General features: G+C 41.5%; 1 protein-coding gene across 1 annotated transcript in view; it reads left to right on the top strand.

Annotated features, from left to right (window-relative positions):
• Positions 1-6,361, top strand: part of COL4A1 (collagen type IV alpha 1 chain) — a 133,468-nt gene extending 127,107 nt beyond the window's left edge. The window contains exons 50-52 of the mRNA XM_069883457.1: positions 1,362-1,476; positions 3,332-3,504; positions 4,980-6,361. Coding sequence (XP_069739558.1) covers positions 1,362-1,476; positions 3,332-3,504; positions 4,980-5,061 — 370 coding nt within the window. The 3' untranslated portion in view covers positions 5,062-6,361. The remainder of the gene's footprint in view (positions 1-1,361; positions 1,477-3,331; positions 3,505-4,979) is intronic.
• Positions 6,362-23,434: the final 17,073 nt, after the last annotated feature.

Consider the following 23,434-nt stretch of genomic DNA (forward strand, 5'->3'; position numbering starts at 1 on the left):
TTCTCTTTTTAGCCATAGCAGAGAGTGAGATACTTCTAATACCCATTTTTAAAATCAGCAGGAAATCTGAGAAGACCATTCTTTCAACTCATTTTATTAGTTGAGGCTTTTAAGCCAACAGTTTTCCCTGTCCAAAAGTTGAAAAGGTGTAAAAGCGTCACTTGCTGCCTTGGGTCATGGGACCTTTTCATGTAAGGTTATCCACTGAAATACCAGAAATCTCTTGAAGCAAAGCAGAGCTCCGAGAATAGAAGCAGCTTTACATTCTTCTTTTAACTTAGTCTTTTATTGATGTGTTACTTGAAATAACTCTTGCTTCTGCACTGTAGATAAGGGCATTAGGTATGAAAGCAAGTCCTCACAAGTCAGGAATAGCAGGCTTTCATTCTAAATTCCTTTGCTTCTGTGCTTTTTCTGGAATCCAACTTAATCCTTGATTCTTTTCACCACTTTGATAATAGTAATCAGGTTGTTTAGATCTAAGTATCTAGTTTGAATAATTTTAATCATTGCTAACTGCACGAGCAAATTTAGGAGTTATACAAGAAAAAAATGGATTCTATCTATGAATTCCTTTTTACCAGCTCCTATATTAAAATATCCAGCCCAACTCACATTTATGTGATTCTCCCATGAAGGCACAATTGGACGTTCGATGACTCAGTAACCTAACAGTTCTGAAATATAATTAATTTATCCGAAGTAAAAGAACTGATGCCGCAGAGCTTTCTGAAGAGTTGCTTTCAAATTTCGTTGTTCAAATTACTTTGCTAGAAATCTCTCACTGGAGATAAACATCGCACATGTAAATAAAAGTCACTTTCAAGAAAAATGCATGATGAAATGATGAAATGATGAAAAATGTTAGAGTCTGCATTAGCAAGGGTTATCATTGCAAGATATTTTCCAGAGAGACAACTCTATGTAAGTCACTCAGGGCTGTGTTTAGGGTGATGAATTGCTCTTTCTTGTCCCTGGTCACAGTAGACCACTTTTAAGTGATACTTGCTGACTTACTTTGGCTGTTCACCAGTTCATGACACCGAGCACTTTTAGAAACTACACTACAAGTGGGACTACAAAAAGACAAATACATGTAAATATTCAGATAATTGGTCTCTTGTTCTTTGCTTATAGGAGGGCTAATAGGAATAAGACTTAATAGTTAAGCTGTCCCTAAGTGAATGAAAGAAAATAATCAACGCGATTGTTTTTCCTAAATGAAACATTTTGATTTTCCTTTGTTTTTGAAGGTGACGATGTTTTCTAATTCAAGACTCCTTAAAGAAAGTAACTTCTGGAAAAAGAAGAAATATTAATCCTCAAGTGCATGTGGCTCATTCATGTTTTGATCTTTCTAGATGCTCTGTGTGTGAAGCTCCTGCTATGGTAATAGCAGTGCACAGTCAAACGATTCAAATACCACCGTGTCCTGACGGCTGGAGTTCGCTTTGGATTGGTTACTCCTTTGTCATGGTGAGTGCACTGGGGTATACTCTGCACTGAGAAAAGCATTTGTTTCAGGCATTTGATCCATAATCCTGCTCTGGGAAAGTTAATGTCTGATATGGAACTGTTGAAACAGGTCCAGAGGAGGCTACGAAGATGATCAGAGGGCTGGAGCACCTCCCATATGAGGACAGGCTGAGAGAGTTGGGCTTGATCAGCCTGGAGAAGAGAAGGCTGCAGGGAGACCTTAGAGCAGCTTCTAGTACATGAATGGGGCCTCCAAGAAAGCTTGGAAGGGACTTCTTACAAGGGCACGGAGTGATAGGACGAGGGCAATGGCTTTAAATTAGAGCGGGTAAGATTTAGACTAGACATTAGGAAGACATTCTTCATAATGAGGGTGGTGAGGCACTGGCCCAGGTTGCCCAGGGAAGTTGTGGCTGCCCCCTTCCTCAAAGTGTTGAAGACCAGGTTGAATGGGGCCTTGAGCAGCCTGATCTAGTGGGAGGTGTCCCTGCTCATGGCAGGGAGGTGGAACTGTTTGATCTTTAAGGTCCTTTCCAACTCAAACCATTCTCTGATTCCTTGACTATGTCACTTCAGCTCTTAGGAGGGCATTATATCTCTACCCTTTCTGCTTACTTTAAAAACATTCTGGCTAATTACTAAATAGAATAATGCAACAGCAATTAGTTCTTCACTTTTGGGGAAATGCACGCAGCTTGCTTTCTTTTTTGTCAGCTCCAGCACAGGATCCAAGTGCTGAATAAATGAGAAAATAAGCATAGTTTTCCGTTGTCCTTCTATATTTATGTTGCAGTAGCTTTGTAGAGGGATGGTATATATGAGAAGTAGCGTATATGAGGTTTAATACAGCCAAGTCTGGCTCTTGGCACAAAACAACCCCGTGCAGCGCTGCAGGCTTTGGGAAGAATGGCTAGAAAGCTCCCTGATAGAGAAGACCTAGAAGTCTTGCTTGATAGCCGGCTCAGTGTGGGTCAGCAGTGGCCCAGGTGGCCAAGAAGGTTAATAGCATCTTGGCCTGTACCAGAAACGGCATGGCCAGCAGGAGGTGGTTGTGCCCTTAGACTGAGCATTTATGAGGCCGCATCTCAAATACTGTGTTGAATTTTCAGCCCCTCACTACATGATGAACATTGAGGTCCTGGAGCGTGTTCAGAGAAGGGCAACAAAGCTGGTGAAGGGGCTGGGAAACAAGCCTTATGAGGAGAGGCTGAGGGAACTGGGGTTGTTTAGTCTGGAGAAAAGGAGGTTGAGGAGAGACCTTATCACTGCTTACAACCACCTGAAAGGAGGATGTAATGAGTTGGGTGTTGGTCTCTTCTCCCAAGTGACAGGTGAGATGGTCGAGAGGAAATGGCCTCAAGTTGTGCTAGAGGAGGTTCAGACTGGATATTAGGAAATATTTCTTCACTGAAAGGGTTCTCAGGCACTGGCTGAGGCTGCTCAGGGAGGTGGTTGAATCACCATCCCTGGAGGGATTTAGAAGATGGGTAGATGAAGTGCTCATGGGTGCTCTTGAGATATAAACCTTAATGGTCTGTATGCCTCCTGGGCCAGAGAAGCTAATGTAGAGATAGCTTGGGTCCTACTGTCAGTCCTGAAGAATTTCTGTTCATACAGCTACCCTGAAGTTGATGTTGCGGGCGTGTTGTGCTGCTGTTAAGCAAGAGAACTCAGTGCCACCTCGGGAACCCACCTTCTTGCTCTTCTTTGAGCTGAGGGACAAAACAACAGATGGACACCACAGAGGACGAGAAGAGGCATGTGAAAAAATAGTATTTAGGCCAGAGAGATTACAGGTGTTGTAGCAGAAAAAATAGAAAGTCCTTCTCTGACTGATCCTTTTGCATTTTTCTAGCACACCAGTGCTGGTGCAGAGGGCTCTGGCCAGGCCCTGGCGTCTCCTGGTTCCTGCCTAGAAGAGTTTCGCAGCGCTCCCTTCATTGAATGCCATGGCCGGGGCACCTGCAATTATTATGCAAATGCTTACAGCTTCTGGCTTGCCACTATAGAGAGGAATGAGATGTTCAAGTAAGTTCATGATTTATTTATCAGTATTTGAGACTCAGTCGAGCCTTGTCTCTGAATAAGAGAAGTATTGTTTGAATATAATACATGGTTCAAGTATTGGCTGTGCCCCAGACTGGTTACTATATGCAGTTAATGATTTTTATGACACAAAGAAAAACATTATAAAAGCTTTTGGGGGAATTAATGAACGTATCTTCTGTTAGTGTTTACAATGCGTCATTTGTACCTGATATTTTCCTTCTCCGAATAAGCTAACAATGTTTGCATTTCCTCTAGGTTTGATTGTATTCACTGAGTTGTAACTGGGATAGGCTGCTCTACTGACTGAAATTAAGTTAGAATATAACATTCCCCCTAGAGGATGTTAGCATATAATAGAACCACTTGAAATTAGTGCAGGTGTTGAACTAAGTGAGCTGAACAATTATTTACCTTTCCCTAATACTGGAGGAAGTATCTCTGAATAAAAAGCCGAAGGCGAAGGCCTTAAGCTTTTCTTCAGTCTCACTGAGGTTCTGATTTCAGGAATTAAGTGGTAGTAGGCTTTGTTCTGGACTGTTGCACAGAATTATTTTTCAACACAATCTAATTTGTTCCATATGAATTTTAACAAAGCATTAGCATATGGGCCAGTTCCCAGGAGCTTACCTGATTAGCAGACGTTCCTCTGGAGTGCAGGCAAGCATCCTCTCCCACTGCAGTCCAGGCTGCTGCTCCTGAACCCCTTCACCTTCTCACATCTTCTAGATCAGGGAGTGCTCCTTATCCTGTCTCAATCAATACGAAGCAGATTGTTTAGCCAGTTTTGACTGTTTGGCTATGAGAGAGTTGTCAACTAAGTTGGTATAAAAATTGAGCACAAGGACTGATTATCTCTGGGGCTGTGATAATTTCACCAGCCAGAAAAGCTACTACTAAAAGAGCCTATTTGCCAAGAGCTGAGGTAAGCACTGGCTCCCTAATAAAGAGGAAAGCTGGTCAGAGGAAAATTTAGACGAGCCAGCACTGGAATTGTTTGTATTCATTGAGTCCTATCCAGAGTCATCAACATCATACCCTTTTCTGGCTACAAACTGTATCTCAGATTAATAAAATAACCACAGATCAGGGGAACTGCCCTCCTATAATTCACAAATACTCCAGTTTCTTATAAACTCATAATCCTTTTTAAAGAAAATCATGAAATCTAAATAGCCTTTTGTCTGAAAATGCTTTATTTCCAGTTGTTAGGAGTAATTCCTAATGATTGGTTAGAGATTAAATATTTTGGTTTGTCTATCTGTACAATATCACATCATTTCCTTTGCTGGCTCTTCGTTTTTTCGTGAAGAGAGAACTTAGGGACACTGTCTTGATTCAGCACAACTTAAAGAGACACTTGGCTGCGTGCAGAGTTTGTGTTGTCAATTATAAACCTCAACGCTGACTGTACGAACATTTGTTAATGGATCTTTTCATTTATTTGTTTTTAATAGGAAACCAACTCCCTCGACTTTGAAAGCAGGAGATCTGCGCTCAAATGTTAGCCGTTGTCAAGTCTGTATGAGAAAAACATAATGACTTTTGAATTTCAACTAATTTCACACAATATGGTGCTATTTGTTTAACAGCAATGAAGCCTAGACATATATCATATGTACCTCATTGTTGTCCAATATGAAAACAGTAAAGTGCCTTTTAGGAACTTGCATAACTAACACACACTGCTTTACTGGCCCTGTCCTTGCTGAAGAAGAAAAGAGACAACAAAGATAAGCTTCAAATGTTGACATGCCAAATGGCACTTTTGATCAAAATATATGTATTTTTTATATAAATGCAATGCACTGACAGAATAAAATCCAGCGTTTATCCAGAACAAATGCAAAGGTGCTAGGAGGTATGCAGTTCTGCCTTATACTGTTTGACCCCCCTTTCTCATTCTTGTATTATATATTTAGATTCATTTTTCTTCCCCAGATAAGTTTGTTGTTATCGTTATAGGTGTCTCCAAATCCCAGACTCTTGGGTATGTACTTATTGTTCTTGTACAAAGCAATACTAATGTAAAAAAAAAAAGAGTTTTGGGATTACAGACTGTGGTTAAGCAACGTGTAACCATCTTTTCACACCATAGAGTGCCATCCTGCAAACCTTTGCTTCTATTTGTAGTCTTTAGTGCTGTTGGTTTTCATGGGACTACATCTGGAAGAGATTGCCAAATTGGTTTCCCAGATAGGCAAGTAGGTGTTTCTGCTATGTTGGTACTACGCAGCTTCCTTATGCAGTAGAACAAACTTTCCTGTGGAATAAAGAATGATCCAGCAATGGTCAATAAAAAATATATATATAAATATTTTAGTAATTTATATAGATATCAACCATTAGGCAAATCAAGCTCTGAGTTTATCATTTCAAAGAGAAGCTTACAAAAGTTTTCTTCTTTTCAGTGTCATGAATTAGATGTTAAATGCCAAAATATGATGTGAAATGTTCATTTTACATAGGCCATTTCAATGCTGAAGTTGCAGAGACCGAACCCAGGTTAATAGCTATTTGTGTTTATTATAGTAAATCCTGCTTTGAGCTTATAGTCTTTATTCTGTATTTAATATTTTTCAGGGTTTTAAACACTACTCACACACTGAATGACTTGATTTTGAAAAGCAGAAGGCCTTAATTTTGTTAATATTGTGCCAAAAAATGTCTTAAAAATGGCCTCAGAAATATTTCTAAGGGATTTCTATGCAATGATACCATTCTTTGAGCACATCTGTGTCCAAAAATGTTTTATAGACTATTACCATGCAAATACCAAAAGATTTTTGCAAATGCCAAGGCCTTTGTGTAATTTCTTACATGTGTATTTCTTAAAGAATTCAAGTTTGTAATAAAACTATTTGTGTAAAAAAAGAAAAAAAAACAGAAGAAAAGAAAAAGTTTTTATTAATTTGTTATTAGCATTCATTTACAGCAATGAATTCATTTTCAATAAGCCACCAATAAATACACAAGCTTGATGCAACCCTAGGTTATTTTTGGTTTGCACATCTTCCAGATGTACAAAGCATCTTCAAAAGGGGAAAACAGGACACTGTATTGATACCTCTAGTGTTACCTTGTAAGAAATGGTACTGATAGACACGGGTTATGCATCTATTACTGAAATATGTTTGATGTGAACATGTAACAAAGATCTGCTAATCTCATTTGAGCTCATGGGAGCAACCAAGTTATACACATTTTTCACTCTTCCTTTGAATTTTTCATGGGCGACTCAGAACTGAATTATACAGGATAAAAATTGACATATCTCAGAATTTTGCTTGTAAGTGGGCAAGGTGAATCTTGGCTCTTGTTGTTCAAAGAGGGAATGGGATGTGATTTATTTTTCCTTGGTGAAAGCACATGATTTCTTAATATTTCATGTTGGTATCCCAAATTCATGTAGATGCTGTTGCTGCTGTTCTGAACTCACTTGCACTTAAAATCCTTGAGGGTGTTGGCTGGTCAAATGACTGAGGGCCCTGGTCTGGTCTAGTGGGAGGTGTCCCTGCCCATGGCAGGTGTGTTGGAACCAGATGATCTTAAGGTGCCTTCCAACCCAAGCCATTCTATGATTCTATGGTATAGAAATTGGATGTTTCCTTTAGTGCTGATTCTTAACTCTCATGGAAGTTTTGACAGATCATCAATTTCTTTATAAATGACTGGTCCTCACAAAAGTCCCTTTCCAGCCTATAAAATATAATACAAGAGTCTCGTCGTGTCTAATCAGGCTGATGCAGGGTTTTTCAAAGTGCCACGTGTTATTCAGAAGAAGAGGAGAAGACTATGGGGTGAGTCCCTGTGGCATCTTGGAAGAATTTAGCAGACATTCAGCCTTCTCTAACTCAGGGGATCCAAGCTGCTGCTCAGATATTTTCATTATATTCTGCAACTTCTCTCCTGGTCAGCTAGGGGTCTCATTTTTTTGGCTGAAATTGTCTCAAAACTGCCAGACAGCTGAATTTATGAAGTCTTGCGTGTGTGTTTAAATCAAATCTGTGCATGAGAAAATAATTCCTTTTGCTAGTGAAGGGACTGCTCGCTGCAGCTGGGTATGTGCTAACCTGCGTTTTCTCAACTAGGAGCATTTTGGATACAAGGTCCTTTGTAAAAAATCTCAAAAAGTATATGAAATTATGGTTTGATTTCTTACTTATCTAGTAGCAATGATTTATTCCATAACCTCCAGCTCATAAAATGACCTTAATTATCATCATGCTAAAGATGCTATTTCTTCTTAAGCCAGTGAGTGAACTTTTTTGGTGGTTATCAAATACCAATGGATCCCCTGAAGTTCTGAGCCCTAGATTTTGATGCCCAGGGTGAGGAAGAGCCCATGTGTTGATGCAGGAAAGTGCAGAACACTTTCTTGCTTTCAAAAATCTGGAAGTACCCCGGATTCAGTCATTTATGGCCAACATTATTGCTACAGTAGAGTTCATTGTGTGAACAGGCAACTGCAAATGCATCATTTGTTAAAATTGTCTCGCATAAGCTTAAATTTCAGGAGAAATTTTCTTGAAGAAGTACAGCTTATTTAGTAGGCCTGATTGTTTTTGAATGCAGTACTTGAAGAGCAACTTTCGTGACCCAAATAAATACATTTCTAAACCAGCAGATGGTGCCCTTGCTCTCTTTATGGTAAGATGCTTACTAATAACTACACTAACAAATGCCTTGGTCTCTAATCCAGTAAAATGTAAAGCAGACTGACAGTTCCCTGTTTTCCCAAGTCGCTGTCTCTGTTCTAACTCTGTTCTACTTACCAGCAATTTTCCTTCTGAATTAGGAGTGGAGCAGCCTTCAGTAGTAAATAAATAAAAAAATCTATGCATAGATAAAATAAAAATAGAATATAACGAAATAATTCAATATGTGTTTTGAAACAATTGATCTCTTAGCCTGTGTGTTTTTCCTGATAGACGTACGTTCAGTTTAAAATTATATCTTGCATGCTTTTCATAGTAGTATATTTCTTGATGAAATACACTTCTTTCTATGGAACAGGACACCAGAGAACAGTATCCCCATACTGGGCTCCCTGAGAAATGATTGCAATCAAGCCATGCCTTTTTATGACTGAAATCGTAAAGCTTCATGAGTTTTTGAGAAGTCTTTTCCCACCTTCATGTTTTACAAATCTTGAGTAATCTGCACTAACTACACAACGTGGAACAGAGACGTGTAGAGCACAGGGCCAGCCAGAGCCTGGATCCCAGACACATGGGTCCCAGAGCACTCACTAAATCCAGTAAACAGAAAATACAGCACCTGGAGCAATGACAGATCCTTGACAATTCAAAATTGCAAGTGTTTTGGTATCTGCCTGCATCTTTCTCCCTTGCTCTAATAACAGTGATTGGCAATGCCTGCACTCAGACCTTCAGGAGGAGTCCAGCGACGTTCTTCCTGGGGTTTTGGTGGAGCGTCCTCTCTTTGCCATTCACATAGTGGCAGCGATAGACTTCCCACTGCATTTCTGCCTCTGTACAAGAAATAATCTTTCTTCTGAACGTCACGTTCTGAATTAGGTAGCACAGCGAGAACATGAGAGACCAGCGTGGTTTTGATTCTTGCAGGAGTGAGGAGAGGAGTCGGTAGAACCGCCACCTTGAACTTCTGGAATGAAGCCCTAGGAGGCATCCTTGAAGGGCAAAGGAGTCCAGGAACTCTGGATATTCTTCAAGGAGGAAGTCTTAAAGATGCAAGAGCAGGCTGTCCCTACGTGCTAGAAGACAAGACATCAGGGAAGATGACCAGCCTGGCTGAACAGAGAACTATCCTTGGAACTCAGGGGGAAAAAAGAGAGTTTATGACCTTTAGAAGAAAGGACAGGCAGCTCAGGAGGACCACAAGAATCTTATGAGGTTATGCAGGGGGAAAATTAGAAGGGCCAAAGCCCAACTGGGACTTAATCTGATGTAAAGGTGAATAAAATATGTTTCTATAAATACATTAGCAACAAAAAAGGGCTAAGGAGAGTCTCCATCCTTTGGTGCATGCGGCAGAAAACTTAGTGACAAAGGATGAGGAATAGGCTGAGGTACATAATGAATTCCTTGCCCCAGTCTTTAATAATAAGACCAGTTGTTTTCTGAGAACCCAGCCCCCTGAGATGGGAGAATAAGGAACAGGGAGAAGAATGGAGCCACCATAATCCAAGAGGAAATGGTTATTGACCTGCTACTCCACCTACACATTCACAAGTGTATGGGGCTGGAAGAGATCCACTCGAGAGTACTGGAGGAACTGGCAAAAGTGCTCACTAATCAACTTTCCATAATTTATCAGCAGTCCTGGCAAACTGGGGAAGTCCCAGTTGACTGAAGGTAGACAAATGTGGTGCCTGTCTACAAGAAGGGCTGGAAAGAGGACTTGGAGAAATACAGGTCTGTCACTGTCACCTTGATGCTGGGGAAGTTTATGGAGCAGATCATCTTGAGTTCCATCATGTAGCACGTACAGGACAACTAGGTGATCCGGCCCAGTCAGCATGGGTTTTGGAAAGGCATGTCCTGCCTGACTAACCTGATCTCCCTATATGATAACACGACCTGCTTAGTAGATGAGGGAAAGCCTATGGATGTTGTCTACTTGGACTTCAGTAAAGCCTTTGGAACTTTTCCACAGCATTCTTCGTAAGAAACTGGCTTCTAGTGGCTTGGACAGGTGTACCCTTTGATGTGTTAAAAACTGGCTGGGCAGCTGGGCCCAAGGGCTTGTGGTGAATGAAGTTAAATCTAGTTGGTGCCCAGTCACAAGCAATGTTCTCCAGGGCTTAGTTTTGAGGCCAGTTCTGTTTAATATCTTTATTAATGATCTGGATGAGGGGATTGAGTGCACCCTCAGTAAGTTTCCAGATGACACCAAGTTGTGTAGAAGTGCTGATCTGCTTAGGAAGGCTCTACGAAGGGTTCTAGACAGGCTGGATTGATGGGTCTAGGCCAATTGTATGAAGCTTAAAAGGGATATAAGTGCTGCGCCCTGCACTTGGGTCACAACAACTCCATGCAACACTACAGACTTGAGGATGTTTGACTGCAAAGCTGTCTGGTGGAAGAGGACCTGAGGATCAATAGCTGGCTGAGTTTGAGCCAGCAGTGTGCCCAGGTAACCAAAAAGACCAACAGCATCCTGGCTTGTGTCAGAAATAGCGTGGCCAGCAGGAGTAGGAAAGTGATCGTGTCCCTGTACTTGGTGCTGGTGAGGCTCCACCTCAAACACTGTGTTCAGTTTTGGGTCCCTCACTACAAAAAGGATGTTGAGATCCTGGAAGGGCAATGAAGCTTGTGAAGGGGTTGGAGCACAAGTTCTATCAGAAGCAGGTGAGGGGACTGGGCTTGTTTAGTTTGGAGAAAAGGAGGCTGAAGGGAGACCTTATCACTCTTTACAGCTACCTGAAAGGAGACTGCAGTGAGGTGGGTATTGGCCTCTCTTCCAAAGTTGCAGGTGATAGAACGAGAGGGAATGGCATCAAGTTGCACCAGAGGAGGTTTGATCTAGATATTAGGAAATATTAATTCATGGAGAAGGTTTTCAAGCATTGGAAGAAGCTGCCCAGGGAAGTAGTGGGGTCATCATCCCTGGAGATATTTAAAAGAGAGTGGTAGGCACTGGCACAAGTTGTGGCTGCCCCATCCCTGGAGGTGTTGAAGGCCAGGTTGGATGGGGCCTTGGGCAGCCTGATCTAGTGTGACGTGTCCGTGCCCATGGCCAGAGGTTTGGAACTAGATGATCTTTAAAGTCCCTCCCAACCCAAACTATTCTGTGAGTCTATGATTCTATGTGGCAGTTAGGGACATGGTTTAATGGTTGGTGGACTTGGAAGTGTTAGGTTTGCAGTTGGACTTGATGATCTTAAACATCTTTTCCAACCTAAGCGATCTTTAGAGGGGCTGTACAGCAGAACTATAAATGAAAAATAAAATGAAAACTTGCTTTTATCAATAATAGCTGAGCAAGAAGCACCACCTGTTATTTGTGAAAGATGTACTAACAGTCAGAACAACATCAAAAAATAATTTCCTGAAAGTATATGTTTTTTAAACAATTATCTTCCTTCAGAAGGTGCTCCTTTAAAAATGCAAGGAGGGTGTGTGCGGGCTTGGTTATTTCTCTCTAGCAAACAATATGCTTGTTGTGTTGCTTGAGGTGTTAATACCTGTGGGAGGATAAATCACTATTTGTTCTCATGAACTCATACATGCTTCCTATAGTAAAGATATTTCACCCAGCCAGGGTTACTGACTCCACCTCTAGCTCCCACTGTAAAGAGAATGTTATCTGGAGCTGAATATCCTTGTTTATATTTCATTGTTGATTTCTACAAATATATGCCTTCCCAACTTCTTATTGACTTCAAACCAAAAAGAGCAGAGTGCTTGTTTTATGTAAACTATCAAAAGATTTACAAATGTCTGAATCTTTTAGTTTTACATATGTTAGAGAGCTGCCTTCATTTTCCTCTGGCTATGTGCAGTCAGCTATATTTATTCTAATTGGCGTGCAGAGGACAGAAGACTTGACAGAGTGAAAGTTATAGATGGAACATGATCATTTGATGCTCTGTCAACTCCTGTCTCGCCTAAGAAAACATGTTACATTTCATGCAGAATTGTGGCAGGCTTCATTTGTCATCTCAGCTCCATGAAGTATGACTTACACTGTAGTAAATAAGCATGTAAATTGGCCTGGGCAGTAGAGAAAGTCCTTGTAAAATGGTTTAAAGAGCATTGATCAAACCTTTTTATTATTCTCTAATGCACAGCTTTTAGACTGGACTAACTCATTCTATGCTTTCTCTAGAATGTACCTGTCAGGCTCACACCAAAGTGCTTATTTCTCACCATCAGCTCCTGGAAGAGGTTCAAAGTGGAGAGTGCTAGCACATGCCCACTGCTCTCTTCTGCCAAAGCTTTTATTATCTTTGTGGGCATAGTAGCTGGCAGTGGAAGATGTTCCTCTCTTCCCATTTCCTCTAAATAATTATAGCAGCAGGTTTTTTTTCTAGTCTATTTTGGGACATGAATCTGTTTGTGACTTGTGATCAAAGTGGCAACCAAATCATAGGGACTTGAAATGCGTTCACATGAATCACATGTCAAGAATTGTTCCTGTGTACCACTTTCAAAAATGTGTCTGGGAATCCCCACATTATCTGTGACGCCCAGACACCGATTCCCAGAGGAGTCTCAGTAAGTATTGTTTTATAGACATATTGAGATGGACCTCCTGTTATCATAGCATGGAAGATGTGTTGCAGCTTCTGCTGGAACTCTGACAGGTAAGAAGGCAAATACCCAAATCATAGAATTGTAGAGTAGTTTGGGTTGGAAGGGACCTTAAAGATCATCCAGTTCCAACCCCCCTGACCTGAGCAGGGACACGTCTCACTGTATTTTGCTGCCCAAGACTTCATCCAACCTGGCCTTCAACACCTCCAGGGATGGGGCAGCCACAACTTCCCTGGTCAACCTGTTCCAGTGTCTCACCACTCTCATAGTGAAGAAATCCTTCCTTATGTCTAGTCTAAATCTGCCCCTCTCCAGTTTATGGCCATTGCCCCTCATCCTATCACTACAAGACTTTTTACAAAGTCCCTGCCCAGTTTTCCTGCAGGCCCCCTTCGGGTACTGGAACGAAGACTCTTGGTAGCTCAGCAGGCACATCTGCAAACAAAACGACTGATTGTTCTCATTTCCACCTAGATCGACCACAGCTTTCTCGTAGATTTTTTTGACCACCGTTGATCAGCAATTGGGAACTGTTAACCATCTCTGTCTGATGCTAATACCATGTGAGATTTTTAGCATTAGTGTGGGCCAATATGAAACGGAAATTTGAGAAATATTATCTAGATAATCTATGAACATTAAATGAACAGTTAAAGAAATACAATATCTGAAATGCTATAATCACCTACAATTATATGGAAAAAAAATTGAGGGATTCGCCGTAAGGATAGGGAGATTCACCATAAGGATGCAGAGAAGAGGGAATGGATATAAACTGGAGAAGGGCGGATTTAGACTAGACATTAGGAAGAATTTCTTCACCATGAGGGTGGTGAGACACTGGAACAAGTTGCCAAGGGAAGTTGTGGCTGCCCCATCCCTGGAGGTGTTGAAGGCCAGGTTGGATGAACCTTGGGTAACCTGATCTAGTGGGAGGTGTCCCTGCCCAAGGCAGGAGGGTTGGAACTAGATGATCTTTAAGCTCCCATTCAACCCAAACCGTTCTATGATACTATGATTTCTTAACAGGAAAGCCCAAACTGAAAAAAAAAATATAAATCACACTGACTGAATGAACTGTCCTGAACACAGTCTTATGTTCAGATTGCAAAGGTTATGGTGATTGTTAGTGGTCCAAGTGAGAAGCATGGCATTTCCTAGAGGAAGGGCAGTCTGATCTCGGGATCACTGGAGAATAACCAGGATTCTGCTCAGATGAGGCACTTTGGAGCCCCTGCAAGGTTTCACTTATAGGCACTCAAAGAACTGACCTTAAAAATTGAGTAGGTCCTATTACTCAAAGTCTGAGACATTGAGTGAGGACATTTGTGAAGAGGATCTGAAAGTTATCGATTCACCACTGTGAAAAACATGAACTCTTCTGTGTAGCTTTAGTATCAACATCTTTTTTTGTATGTTTTCTCCTAATCTATTGTAGTCAGAGAAATTTAGCCAATGCTTCTGTATTAATAATTATCAGCAAGAAGTAGATTTCTTTCCAGTCACACACAGTGCAGTGGAATTTTTTAAACTTTTTCTCCTGTTTTTTTTTTCTTTTTCTTTTTTCTTTTTTTCTTTTCTTTAAGGAAAATTGCAGAGAATGACAGAGTAAGAGAGATTTTGTACTTGTTTGTTTGCTCTTGTGAGGCACTGAACATGACCCCTCAGGAATGTGTAGGAGAGGAAATGAAAAGCAGACGTGGGAAGCTGAAAAAGCAGCACTTCTCCTCTATCATTAAGTATATAATAAGGTAGATTACATCAGTTGTTGGCCTAGTCTCCCTGGTGAACAGGTGTCATAGATACAGCACTATCTAATCAAATATTAACTCATCATGTGGCAGCAAGTACTAGGAGAGGGAACGTGTAAGATCATCCACCTCCTTTCATATGCAGCCAGCTCTTCCGTGAGGCACCGAAGTTCAATGAAGGACATTCTTGTCATTCTTATGGGGTGAATCTAATTTTATAGAGTTGCCTAGACTTGCAGCAACCAATTTGTTTCTGCTTCCTTTAACAAGCATGTTGGATGCTAACATATGGATGGCCACAGACTCAGACAAAGGCTTGTGTTTGCATTCATAGAATCACAAAATCAAAGAACAGTTCAGGTTGGAAGGGGCTTTTTGAATTCATATATTTCTACAATGTTTACAATTGCAAATTAATAGCATTGTTCCCATTTTACAAGCAGGAAAAATGGAAATGAAATTACATGCAGTTAGTTAGAAAAGAAGTAAATTCTCAACCCGTGGACCAGATCTGTCCCTGCTGGATATGGTTTGCCCCAAAGCATCTGGCAGTCCTGAACGGTGGTGAAGAAAAAGAAATATTAGGTTTGATTTTGAATACTCCATTGCGTTTGTTAGACTTTTTACTTTATACAACCTTATATAGAATCCAAAAGGTTGCAGGAGTTTTAAAATGACAGCTGGATCAGATATGCAGGGATTGCACACAAGATGTCAAATAACATGAGACGAGGTGCCTGATGAGAGTCTTTTCCTGTCTTTTCAGTCATTTTTTGGAGGAGAAGAAAACAACTAATGTATAGTATTCAAAGTAAAGCCTCCAAAGAGAACTGAGGACAGAATCATCGAACAATAGAATGGGTTGGAAGGGAACTTAAAGATCATCTAGTTCCAACCCCCCTGCCCTGGGCATGATAGCTGTATTGAGGCAAGATATCTTTTTTCACAGAATCACAGAATCACCAGGTTGGAAGAGACCCACTGGATCATCGAGTCCAACCGTTCCTATCAAACACTAAACCATATCCCTCAGCACCTCGTCCACCCGTGCCTTAAACACCTCCAGGGAAGGTGACTCAACCACCTCCCTGGGCAGCCTGTTCCAGTGCCCAATGACCCTTTCTGTAAAGAATTTTTTCCTAATGTCCAGCCTAAGTCTCCTCTGGCGGAGCTTGAGGCCATTCCCTCTTGTCCTGTCCCCTGTCACTTGGGAGAAGAGGCCAGCACCCTCCCCTCCACAACCTCCTTTCAGGTAGTTGTAGAGAGAAGAAGAGAGCACATCTCTCAGAAGAGAGCACTTCTCTCAGAAGAGAGCACATCACTTACTCTCTTTTTCTCTGGGCTTCAGGAACAGGCAGTATGGCAGGAAAAATAATAGCTAGGAGAGGTTTTCTAGATGACCAAGTATCCTGATATACAAGTATCTTCCTTGATCCATCCTAGCTGTTGTTTTTCCAAGATCAGAAGTCTAAAATTCCATCACACAGTTTCAAGGAGGGACCTAAAACCTCCTCCTGTTTGACAGAGAAAGGACTTAGTAAATTGAATGTAAATATACCATAAAAAAATTCAGCCTGGAGAGTCCTTTATAACCATCAAAGAAGGGAGGCTTGGAGATGAGGTTTTTTTTTCAATGGAAGTGTAGATGCAAGAAAATGTGAAATGTTAAGGCCTGAAAAATTTTCATCGTTATTTGGTGGGATTGCCTGGACTGGTGGGACTGAAGAACTAAGATGCTTTCCATCCCAAGCTGTGTTAGCACCTAGTAAAAAGAAATACACAGCTGTTGACCTCCTCTGTAACTCCCTGCTATCAGATATTACCCTTCTATTTTCTGGTGGGATTCTTACTATGTATTTTATATATAAAGGTAATAAATAATATATATATTAAAAAATCTAGTTATTTTATCTCATTATCCCGTCATCTGTACTACTTGCCCAAAACTTCATTAAAATTCAGCTGACAGGAGGGTGAACCTAACGTATAAGAGCAAGGAAGTCCTGTTGTGTAGTTTTTAGTTTCTCAGTGAATGTGGGAGGTGTGCCAAGAGATGGAGAGATCAAGGTGCAAATTTTAGCTCTGACTCAGCTCCACTTTGAACGGAGATACAGGTGCAGACTTTTCCCTTTCCATCCTGCTTGCTTTTGGGAAGAAGCCCAGAGGCACAGGAAAGGGCAAAGAAGCTGGGAGTGAGCTCCAGCAGGTTCATCATGGGGTAAACTTGTTCCAGGGTTGGGACATGGCCAAGGTACTTGACCTAAAAACACAATACCTGCCTCACCCTGCAGATACAGCTGGTGTCATCCTCTTCCACCTCTGCTCAAATCAATGCTAGTCCATGAGAGAGGAGCTGGTGGGACTTGAGCACCATGAAAAAAACCCTGTGGTGTGTTTAAAAAGAAGGATTCAAACCAAGCAGCACTAGGTCACCTGTGGACAATAAAACTTTGCCATTTATTTGAGATTAATTGAGGATGTCTCTTTGAGTTCTGCATTGCATCACCTTCAACATCTTTTGGAGATCTTAGTGTGACACAGCCAGTGAAAGGAGGCAGTCTTCTTGAACTCTCACTTCTGGAAAGGAAACCAGTAAGAGCTTGTCATCAGTTTTTATTAACACTAAATATTTTAGCAAGCTCTTGCCATTTTAAGTATTGTGGGGAAAACAAAGCAGTCATCTGCCTCCTCTAGCAATTTTCATAGCTCATGAGACTAATCGTTCCTGTCAGGTAGCTGGATAGCTTTTTCATTCTTTATAGCTGACAGCCTTTTTGCATTTGGTATTGAAAGCAGAGACTTCAGCCTCACGCTGCAAAGAATATCCTACATATTTTAATCACTTCCTAGAATCACTCACCTTTTGAAACAGGCACTGCGCTGCAAAGCACAGGAAGGACAGCACTGAGTCTACAGGATTCTTGCTCTCCAGAGGATTTATTGGAAGAAGTAAAATGCTCTCAGTGAAAGGCATTGAGAACAAGCTCCAGTCTGATCTTGGTGAACTCGTGATCCTCACTTTTATTTCATCCTCAGGGTGTGCTGTGAGTTGATCTAGATTTTAATTTTTTAAAATAGCTATATTATTAGTGCGTCCTGGAGGGCTTGTTACAGAAAAAGAAATACAGACTAGGAATAATCTCTTGGTTTTGTAAGAAGAGGAGACTCACTAAGAGCAGAGAAATTCTGCCGCAGTAAACTTGTACTTTAAGGTTTAAGCACTTAATCCTTTTGCTGCTCCTGTTATAACAATTCCTAGAATATGGCGACACTAACAGGATGTTTTTCATAGAGATTAAAAAGGATTATTCATTTTAGTGACTCATCTCCAGCCAGTTCATTGTTGAAAGCTGTGGCTGATTGTACAAGCAGCATGCTTTCCTGATGAAAGGGAAGCAAACTGAAGAGCCTTGTTCAGCCACTATCTATTCTGACCTTTGCTCTCTGTTGCCAATGGAACAGTTAAACATCCTAAAAAAGTCTAGTTCTCTTCACCATATCTCATACGTTAGCCGACACATCCATCTCTCCTTGTCCTTCACTTCTATGGACCATTCAGAGGCAAACACCGAAACACCATGTAGTGTCTAATCCGCTGCTTTCTTTCACAGTGATGTAAAATCTGTGAGTCAACGTTAGAGGCACATCCTTGTGTGGTCCTGCTTCGAAGTTGTGGCCAGAAGGTCAAGGGAGGTGATTCTGCCCCTCTGCTACACCCTTGTAAGACTCCTCCTGGAGTCTTGTGTCCAGTTCAGGAATCCCCAACGTAAGAATGGTATGGAACTCCTGGAACAGGTCCAGAGGTGGCCACAAAGATGATCAGAGGGCTGGAGCACCTCTGCTATGACGATGAGCTGAGAGAGTTGGGCTTGTTCAGTCTCAAGAAGAGAAAGCTCCAAGATGACCTTAGAGGAGACCTCCAGTTCCTGAAGGGGGCTACAAGAAACCTGGGGAGGGATTTTTTACAAGTGCATGTAGTGCTAGGATGAGGGGGAATGGCTTAAATTGGAAGGGGGAAGATAGAGATAAGAAAGAAATTCTTGATGCCAAGGGTGGTGAGGCACTGGCACAGGTTGCCCAGGGAAGCTGTGGCTGCCCCATCCCTGATGGTGTTGAAGGCCAGGTTGGATGGGGCCTTGAGCAGCCTGGTCTAGTGGGAGGTGTCCCTGCCTGTGGCAGGGGGCTTGGAATTAGATGATCTTTATTGTCGCTTCCAACCCAAATAATTCTATGAATCTATGAGGAGATAATTCCAGGAACAATAGGCCCAGGAATGCTTCCTGCAATAGAATAAATCCTCTTTTGGCAAGGTAACAATAGCAGCCGGGTGGAAGAATGACAGCAAGTAAATTGCTCCACAAAACGATGCAAAGCTATCTTGCTTTCTTACAGTAAGGCAGGAACTGCGATGCTGAGTAAGGCTTTCTACTCTCATGTTCCTCTACTGCATATAGAATCATAGAATCATAAAATCATAGAATAGTCTGGGGTGGGAGAGACTTTAAAGACCATCCAGTTCCAACCCCCCTGCCATGGGCAGGGACACCTCCCACTAGACCAGGCTTCCCAAGGCCCCATCCAACCTGGCCTTCAACACCTCCAGGGACGGGGCAGCCACAGCTTCCCTGGGAAACCTGTTCCAGTGTCTCACTACTCTCATCGTGAAGAAATTCCTCCTTATGTCTAGTCTATATCTGCCCCTCCCCAGTTTGTGGCCATTGTACCTATTCCTATCACTGCAAGCCTTTGCGAAAAGTCTTCCCCTTTTCTAAGGGCAAACTATAAATTTCTGAATTAATTCATTTTATGTCCTCTTAGTCTACTCAGAAAAATTTGAAAGAGAGAGGACAAGCAACAGACCCCTTTACTTTAAAAAAACACAGCCTAGATTGAAGTGTCTCTTTGAATATTTACTTCCCTGGCACAATTAAACAGCTTCTTACCTTTTGCTTATCATCAAGGGTTTCTCTGTGAAAAACTCATCAGAAATATTTTTGTATGTGGGAACATTGATTGGCTTTCTAAGAACTGCTTTTAATCTTTCAGTTTTGCAGGTCATCTTCTGGCTCGTTACCTACTACTTTATGGACATGAAATGCCAGAACTATTTTGAAGTATAAGATATGCATACATTTGAGGTAATTTTGGGGGCTATTTTCTCTAAATAACAAATCATACCCAGTAACAGAAGTAATTTTCTTATATTGTAAGCAAAACGGACACAATATCAGGGAGCAAAAATTACTTGGATGAAAGATTTTCCTGTGAAGCAGGAAATCTATGTTCTCTTGCCATCGTTGACACAGTACATACTGCCATCTGGGTGTCCTGAGAAAGCACCTGGCTTGCTTCCTGACCTGCTGCTCTTGTCCTTTCTCAGTGGCCACATCAAAGAGCACTATAAACACAAAAATGTCATCAAATGCCAAGCTTTCAACCTTACATAATGCCACTTGCTCTGGGCTTTTGCAATGTGATTGATCATCCCTGTTTTGCAGGTGGAGGAGCTGATGCAAAAGCACCTGCAAGCCATGGGCTGGGAGTAGAGCTAGAGCCTAACATCTTCGCACACTCAATGCTTGCTCTGAGGTCATGTCCACACTTACTGTTGCCATTGTGTCAACAATTACTGCCAATTACCACCTGTATAAAAATATTCCTTTTGAAATGTTAAAGCGTCTTAAGAGACTGTATGTTAATCATAGAACCATAGAACCATAGAACCATAGAACTATAGAATAGTTTAGGTTGGAAGGGACCTCAAAGATCATCCAGTTCCAATCCCCTGCCCTGGGCAGGGACACCTCCAACTAGATCAGGCTGCCCAAGGCTCCATCCAACCTGGCCTGCAACACCTCCAGGGATGGGGCAGCCATAACTTCCCTGGGTAACCTGTTCCAGTGCCTCATCACTTTCATCATGAAGAAATTCCTCCTTATGTCTAGTCTAAATCTGCCCCTCTCCAGTTTATAGCCATTGCCCCTAGTCTTATCCCTAGAAGCCTTTGTAAACCATCCCTCCCCGGCTTTTCTGGAGGCCCCTTCAGGTACTGGAATGCAGCTGTAAGGTCTCCTTGGAACCTTCTCCAGGCTGAACAACCCTAACTCTCTCAGTCTGTCATCATATGGGAGGTTCTTCAGTGCTCTGATATTATATTATTAATAACATTTAAATATTCGTCATTATTTATTTATACATTTAAATCTCTATTTAAATATTGTACTTATAGAACGATTCACACTGCAGTACTAACCCGATTAAAATCATAGCTAACATTAAAGGCACTCTTTCTGCTCCGCTTTCTTCCTCTGTGCCTAGGTAGCTGAATGCTGGTGGAGTGCCTGATTTTACACGTCATTCAATATGTGTCTATGTGTAGGTCACTAAGAGTACATTAGGAATGCAGTGACATTTGTCATTCAAACTAACGCATCAACCAAGACACTGCAAGCATTAATTATTTCACAAGTGACTGCACTCAGTTATGCGTCTCAAGCTGCTCTATTGCCAAAGAAGGGTGATTGTTTTTCTAATGAGGGAAAATTTCCTTTCCCCACTAGCACCCTGTTAGGTGTGATTGTGGTCCTTGGATGCTTTTGAGTAATGGGAAGACACATTGGGTAACAAAGAAAAAGAAAATAAAATTTCAAAGTGCTAGCTGTTCTGCGTTCTCTATTTTTGCAGCAGACTGCTGAGATTCCTGCTACACTTTTCAGTCTTGGAGCTGAAAGGCAAGATGGTATTTCATTGCCCACAGGCGCGAAGGGGGTTTGTGTTATAATCAAGTAGCAAGAAGCCATTTCACTTGATGCCATTGCCAGAAAGCTCAGTGTAATTTAAGTCTTTGTCATGGATCAATGAGTTTTTTTCCCTTGCCATAGGCTGAAGTGAGAACCATAAACTGTACTAAAAACCAATATAATTTAGTAACGTATCACAGCAAGAACAAATGGGATTTTTTTCTAGAGTTGAGGAGCAAATTGTCTGTAGACTGCAGCTGATGGCTTAATCTCCATTTCATTCTGTGAGTAACAGAACATGTGGCTAGCTGGGGTTTACTAGATACTTCCAAAGCATTGTTATTCCCAGATAGAAACGATATCTGGTGTGGAGGCTGATGAGACTTTGCACTCTGCCAGAATAAAGGCGCTACCCTGATCGTATGTAGCCCAACTGGAGCCATGGCTGGGACAGGACACTGAGAAGAGACAGGGCAGCCTGGAAACTCTGTCGCTGGTCATTATCTTCATTGCTGCTATAAAAAGACTTCTGTCAATTATGAATTTTGTCAGAACATTCTAATATGGATGGAAGGAGAAGGTCACTTTGAAAATAGCTCATATTTATTTGTCTGTCAATGCTCATAAGAAATTACACACATACACCAGATGCTAGACTGTCTGTGCCCTTTGTTCATAATGTAGGCAATTAAAACGAAAAGAAGAATGTCCAAGCAGTATAGTTTTAATAATCCCAAAGATTAGCAGCTAATCCCAAACCATAATGAATTTTCCATCAGCATGACTTGCAGGTCACTGTCAGTATAAATCTAGTCCAACAAAATCCATTCCCGAAAGGAATGCCCATGAACTGCAAAAAAACAGAACAGAAGCCAGGGTCAGTGGTGGAAAAAAATTAAATAATACACCCAGAAGATGCTGTATTGACAACCTGTAGATGGCAGTGCACTCAACTATTCACATGCTTCACACAGAAAACGCCTTTAAGGTGGTAAAAATTCATCATCTTTTCCATTTTCTGTTCCATTCCATCTTAATAATGCCAAGTCTTACTGCCACATAGCTCCTAGAGTTCTTTTCTTTAATCACAAATGTTCTTTGAATGATAGGATAAGGGGGAATGTCTTTAAATCAGAGAGGGGAAGATTTAGATTAGAGATTGGAAAGAAATTCTACACAATGAGGGTGGTGAGATACTGGCACAGGTTGCCTAGGGAAGTTGTGGCTGCCCCAAGCCTGGAAGTGTTGAAGACCAGGTTGGTTGGGGCCTTGAGCAGCTTGATCTAGTGGGAGGTGTCCCTGCTTATGGCAGGGGGGTTGGAACTAGATGATCTTTAAGGTCCCTTCCAACGCAAACCATTCTATGATTCTATAGTAGGAGAAGAGACTTGGACTTCTGCTCAGGTACCTGAATTCTGGACAAAATGGTTCCATCTTCGTGACCTTATAAAGAAATAGGTGTGTGAGGGGAGACGTCCTTGAGAAAATAGGAAACAAAAAATCCTCTGGTCAGAGTATGCCTTTGCATGTTCCAAGTCTGGGACTAAATCTGTATCCAGCTGCAACCAGACTTCCCTTTGAGAAGGAGTTTTGAAAGCAAGGGAGTCCGTTCTGAACTTTGTGACCAATGGGAGGCTTTCCCTCAGGTTCTATGTGACTCTATCCTCTATTCAGTAAATAATCCAATGTACCTTGCCATCGGTTCTTGTTAAACCACTGTCACATTTATCACTGAAAGTTGCTAACTCACTGTTTTATATCAATAAAGTTTATTCATAGAATCAAAGAATCATTAGGTTGGAAAAGACCTTTGAGATCATCAAGTCCAACTGTACCCATCCACAACCAAACCATACCCCTAAGCACTTCATCTACCCATCTTTTAAATCCCTCAGGGATGGTGATTCAACCACCTCCCTGGGCAGCCTCTGCTAGTGCTTGATAACCCTTTCAGTGAAGAAATTTTTCTGAATATCCAATCTGAACCTCCTCTGGCGCAACTTGAGGCCATTCTTTCTTGTCCTGTCACCTGTTTCTTGGGAGAAAAGGCCAAAACCTACATTGCTACGACCTCCTTTCAGGCACTTGTAGACAGTGATAAGGTCTCCCCATTGCCTTCTTTTCTCTAGGATAAACAACCCCAGTTCCCTCAGCCACTCCTTGTAAGCCTTGTTCTCCA

Source organism: Phaenicophaeus curvirostris, chromosome 1, assembly GCF_032191515.1.
Source record: "Phaenicophaeus curvirostris isolate KB17595 chromosome 1, BPBGC_Pcur_1.0, whole genome shotgun sequence".
Taxonomy (NCBI): domain Eukaryota; kingdom Metazoa; phylum Chordata; class Aves; order Cuculiformes; family Cuculidae; genus Phaenicophaeus; species Phaenicophaeus curvirostris.